Source organism: Oncorhynchus mykiss, chromosome 13, assembly GCF_057628025.1.
Source record: "Oncorhynchus mykiss isolate SJ-2025 chromosome 13, ASM5762802v1, whole genome shotgun sequence".
NCBI classification, from domain to species: Eukaryota; Metazoa; Chordata; class Actinopteri; order Salmoniformes; family Salmonidae; genus Oncorhynchus; species Oncorhynchus mykiss.
Genome location: NC_143034.1, coordinates 64,190,718 through 64,196,717, shown reverse-complemented (window position 1 = coordinate 64,196,717; position 6,000 = coordinate 64,190,718). Strand labels below are relative to the sequence as shown.

The window sequence follows — 6,000 nt, the reverse complement described above, 5'->3', positions numbered from 1 at the left end:
GTGTGCTTGCTTTGTCCGGGACGTTAGCGCTGCCACACGACACTTCGGATGAGTCTTGGATAGTGCTCAGGGGAATTTAGCCTAGAGTTCATCACCGTTTTTGTAATGCTTTTCTTTTACAACTAATATTACCATCAGAAGCGTTGCTGATCTTTACCGTGCCAATTATTTAGCTAATGGGTCGTTTTAGTGGATGTTCCCTCATGATTTCAGTGAGAAGATGACTGCATTTACTTTGCTCTGCTCGGTCGTGTGATTGCAGTGGGATAGCGGACGCTCACATTCAACGCTGGACTGAGATAGCATAGTTGTTCTAATCAAATATAAAGATTGTTTTGTTTTTTATCAGTCTCGTGCTTATCTTTGATGACAATTGCCTAGCGCTGGCATAAGTTTGAGTTGACATAGACCGCCAAAAGACACAGAACCTAAACGTCGTTTCAACTTCTAGTCGTTTTTTTGACAACAGTCTTGACGGAGGAAGAATATGTTGATGAAGGAATATAGAATATGTATGCCGCTCACTGTGGAAGAGGTAAGTTAGGGTACTTATATCTCCCAGTTTTTCTGAACATTTTGCGTTTTCTTCTGTCCTACTAAACCTAAAACTGTGAAAGGTTTAGGCTGTTGCATGGTAGGTATCGCGTTGGTCATTGTATGGAATGTCTACCATGCTAGTTGCAAACTGGATGGAGTAGGTAGTTATGCCATTTTCTTGTGAAGAACTTTTGTACCACACTGATTGTAGGAGCTATTTAGAGTACTGTAGGCTAAACCACAGGGTGGTGCTGTTGGAAGTATGCTAGGCCTACGCCATACTTTCCTTGTTTGTTTTTTGGGCTTTAAGTGCCAAATCTTCACATGCATATCTAAGACACCAAGCAAAACATGTAGAGATGTTACAGTATGTTGTTGTCTGTGTGTGTCACTCTGCTAGCCTACTCATACGACCATCAGTTAGGACTTGTGTCACTCTGCTATTCTACTCATATGACCATCAGTTAGGACTTGTGTCACTCTGCTAGCCTACTCATACGACCATCAGTTAGGACTTGTGTCACTCTGCTAGTCTACTCATACGACCATCAGTTAGGACTTGTGTCACTCTGCTAGCCTACTCATACGACCATCAGTTAGGACTTGTGTCACTCTGCTAGCCTACTCATACGACCATCAGTTAGGACTTGTGTCACTCTGCTATTCTACTCATACGACCATCAGTTAGGACTTGTGTCACTCTGCTATTCTACTCATTCGACCATCAGTTAGGACTTGTGTCACTCTGCTAGCCTACTCATACGACCATCAGTTAGGACTTGTGTCACTCTGCTATTCTACTCATACCACCATCAGTTAGGACTTGTGTCACTCTGCTATTCTACTCATACGACCATCAGTTAGAACTTGTGTCACTCTGCTATTCTACTCATACGACCATCAGTTAGGACTTGTGTCACTCTGCTAGCCTACTCATACGACCATCAGTTAGGACTTGTGTCACTCTGCTAGCCTACTCATACGACCATCAGTTAGGACTTGTGTCACTCTGCTAGCCTACTCATACGACCATCAGTTAGGACTTGTGTCACTCTGTAACTACAATGCCTCTGTAACTGTTTTCCCTCTGGTACAAATATAGAGTTAACTGATCGAAAGTGTTTGCTACCCTTCCCCAGACCTGTGCCTCGACACATTCCTGTATTGGAGCTCTACAGACAATTCCTTCAACCTCCTGGCTTGGTTTTTGCTCTGACATGCACTGTCAACTGTGGGACCTTTTATATAGACAAATCATGTCCAAATCATGTAAATATACTACAGGTGAACTCCAATCAAGTTGTAGAAACATCTCAAGGATGATCAATGTAAAGAGTATGCACCTGAGCTCAATTTCGAGTGTCATTGCAAAGGGTCTGAATACTTATGTAAATAAGGTATTTCAGTTTTTTTATTTTTGATAAATTAGCTAACATTTCTAAAAACCTGTTTTCGCCTTGTCATTATGGGCTATTGTGTGTAGATATATATATATATATATATATATATATATATATATATATATATAAAAATCCATTTTAGAATAAGGTTGTAACATAACAAAATGTGGAAAAGGTGAAGGGGCCTGAACACTTTCCGAATGCACTGTATGTGGGGGTGTTCATTCCCTTAATTTAAAGACACAAGTAAACTCCTGTAATGATCATTAGTATTTCCTATTTGTGTCCTTTTAGGGATGGTTTCTAAGAAATGACTTCATTTAAAAATAACTGGATCGTTCACATGTTGTTCTATAGTGAAAAATATATAAATGCAACATGCAAAAAATGTCAAAGATTTTTACAGAGTTACAGTTCATATAAGGAAATCAGTCAATGGAAATAAATTAATCTATGGATTTCTCATGACTGGGAATACAAATATGCATCTGTGGGTCACAGATGCCTTTAAAAGGCAGGGGCGTGGATCAGAAAACTAGTCAGTATCTGGAATTTTTTCGATGGGAAGTTAAGCCCTAGGAATTTTTGCTTAAATTCATCTAAAAGTTAGCTAATAACAGTGAACCTTTTTTTGTGGGATACACGTAAGGCAATTCTACGTCTTGTGGCATATTTTGGTTAAACTATCCTCAATTCAATGGAATGGAATGGAATCACATGTACAGCTGATTCTCAAGATCTTGCACACAAATGAGATGCTATTGAGCCCACACTACTACACTGTCAGAGGCAAGGACTACATGCTTTTTGATTACAAAACTGGGTGGGGTGAATATATTTTATATGACATACATGATTTTTTGTTAACTAGTAAATAGTAGCCTAAATGTGTTTTTAAATCATTTCTAACTTTTTAACAATTTATGCTAATTATTTTTTGATACCATGTAGGTTTTAGCATGCTTGAGCCTGCTAACTGAGGAGTGTTAATTCACCTGTTTCCATACATGTTTAATTTTAAAACATTTGTCTTACAAAGGTGTTGTTTAATCTATCTGTTTAACTATTTATCTGTACATGAAATTGTATTTGTTTTTTAAAAACCTATTTAAAAAAAAATCTTTACAGGAAAATGCCACGGGCGCTATCTGATGTGTGGAGACATTTCCCTGCAGCTAATGTAGAAGGAAAAGCTGTGTACTTTTGCAAATACTGTGCCAAATCATATGTGAAAAATGCAACAAAAATGCAGAATCATCTGGCCAAGTGCATAAAGTTCCCTCAGCGCTCACAACAAGCAATCTCTGACAAAAGTCCCTACACTTCTATTCGAGGTGAAAATGATGAATCCGACACCTTAGCGATAGCAACAGCTCATGGTCCTCCTGGAATCTGATGTTTTTTTTACTTAGTGGAGGAACGTAGTCAGAGAAATGCTGATGAATGTCTTGCTCGATCTGTGTATACAACTGGTTCAGCTCTGATGCTCACAGGCAATGTGTATTGGAAGAGATTTCTGAATGTTCTTCGCCCAGCATACACTCTTCTAACCAGACATGCATTGTCTACTCATTTGCTGGATGCAGAGTTCAACAGAGTTTAAGTGAAGGTCAAGCAAATCATAGAGAATGCAGACTGTATTGCAATCATCTCTGATGGGTGGTCGAATGTTCGTGGGCAAGGAATAATTAAACTACATCATCTCCACCCCTCAACCAGTATTCTACAAGAGCACAGAAACAAGGGACAACAGACACACCGTTCTCTACATTGCAGATGAGCTGAAGGCAGTCATCAATGACCTTGGACCACAGAAGGTATTTGCACTGGTGACAGACAATGCTGCGAACATGAAGGCTGCTTGGTCTAAAGTGGAGGAGTCCTACCCTCACATCACACCCATTGGTTGTGCTGCTCATGCATTGAATCTGCTCCTCAAGGACATCATGGCACTGAAAACAATGGATACACTCTACAAGAGAGCCAAGGAAATGATTAGGTATGTGAAGGGTCATCAAGTTAGAGCAGCAATCTACCCCGCCAAGCAAAGTGAGAAGAATAAGAGCACCACATTGAAGCTGCCAAGGAACACCCGTTGGAGAGGTGTTGACATCATGTTTGACAGTCTTCTAGAGGTAAAACAGTCTGCCGATATGGACAGCCCCATCAAGAGGAGTCTCCTGGATTATGTATTTTGGGAGAGAGTGGTAAGCAGCCAGAAACTCCTGAAACCTATAGCAGTTGCCATTGCACGGATTGAGGGACAATTCCATCCTGTCTCATGTTCAGACTCTGCCTGCAGATGTAAGAGAAGAAATCCGTATTGCCCTGCCCACTTCACTGTTGCTCCAAGCAGAGGAAACTGTAGTTCTGAAATACATCAAAAAGCGTGAAGACTTCTGCCTGAAGCCCATTCATGCTGCAGTGTACATGTTGGACCCCAAGTATGCTGGCAAGAGCATCCTGTCTGGTGCAGAGATCAACAAGGCCTATGGTGTCATCACTACTGTGTCTCGCCACCCTGGCCTAGATGAGGGTAAGGTTCTTGGCAGTCTGGCGAAGTACACTTCCAAGCAAGGGCTTTAGGATGGAAATGCAATATGGCAGTCGTCCCAACATATCTCATCAGCCACCTGGTGGAAGGGACTTTGTGGATCTGAGACTCTTTCCCCTGTTGCCTCCTCCATCCTCCAAATCCCACCAACATCGGCCGCCTCAGAGCGCAACTGGTCCATGTTTTGGAACACACACACCAAAGCACGCAACAGGCTGACCAATACAAGGGTTGAAAAATTGGTGGCCTTCCGGGCAAATTTGAGGCTTTTTGAGCCTGACAACGAGCCATCCTCAACAAGGTTAGAAAGTGATAGTGAAGATGAGGCCTCAGAGTTTGATATTCAAGAGATAGATATTGAGGAGGTCCAGGGAGAAGACATGGAAGCCTGAGAGGAAGACAACCAAGGCTTTAGTTTCTAGACTGTCATTTTACACATGTATGTTGAAAACATTGTTGGGAGATGTGATGGATAATTGGGGATCCTTCAATATTCCCTTTTGTTGTTCAGTGAAATCATCCCATGTGAAGAGTCAACTCATTTAATTAAAGTTAAATTCGTAACTAAATCGTTTTTTAAATTTCTATTGGAAGGATTTAATAATTTGCAATTATGTCTACTTATGATAAGGTAAAAGGTTTATGTTTATGTCTCCATATGATATGGTAAATATATCCAATGCAAAAAACATCTACATTTCACTGGTATTAATATTAATTTGCATATATTACCATTAATTCCAATATATTCCCGTTAATTCCCACGGAAGGTTTCCACTTCTGAATATTCCCCAAAATGTGCAACCCTATCTGGATGTTTTTAGTTCAGCTCATGAAACATGGGAGCAACACTTTACATGTTGTGTTAGTATTTTTGTTCGGTATATAATGTATATTTAAACATTTTGAACTTAAAAAATTAAGCTTTGTAAAAATGTTATAATGGTTTTATGAGTTCTGTCACATATCATCTCTACAGCTGCATCCCAGACAGGGTCTGTAGTTGTTGTGAAGCACTGTGTGTTGTTCCTGATTAGAGGAAACACTCCCACCGTGGCCACTCTAACCATACAACATTGGTCTGCTGGCACCGCAGTGCTTTTCAATTTTGTCGACAAAATTATGCAGATGTGTTCACAGGCTGTGGGAGTTCCCTGGCTGCGAGACACTGGCAGTTAATTTACTGCATTCTGGGATGATGAGATACAGTACGTTTGATCTCAGGGGCATTACACTTGATCTTCAATGGGCAGAAAAACTATTTTAGTTCCCTGTGGATCATATTACTGTATCTTCAGAGAGAGAGAGAGAGAGAGCTCTGCTACCCACAGACTGTTTGTTTGATGCCAGAATAGGATCCTGAGCCTTCTTTGTTTCATGACCTTGCTGTGTTCTGATACCCCTGCCCTCAGTCATGACCTGAGAGAGGTTTACAGTATATGCAGGGAATGAGGGTATGTGTTCCTGCTAAGGCCAAACAATGATGGCTTGTGTGGGGACAAAAGCCCT

At 40.7% G+C, this 6,000-nt stretch overlaps 1 protein-coding gene across 1 annotated transcript in view; it reads left to right on the top strand.

The window, feature by feature from the left end:
- LOC110514491 (cytoplasmic phosphatidylinositol transfer protein 1) overlaps positions 1-6,000 on the top strand; it is a 114,359-nt gene continuing 108,359 nt past the window's right edge. The window contains exon 1 of the mRNA XM_090197158.1: positions 1-535. Within this exon, the coding sequence (XP_090053284.1) occupies positions 488-535 (48 nt within the window). The 5' untranslated portion in view covers positions 1-487. The remainder of the gene's footprint in view (positions 536-6,000) is intronic.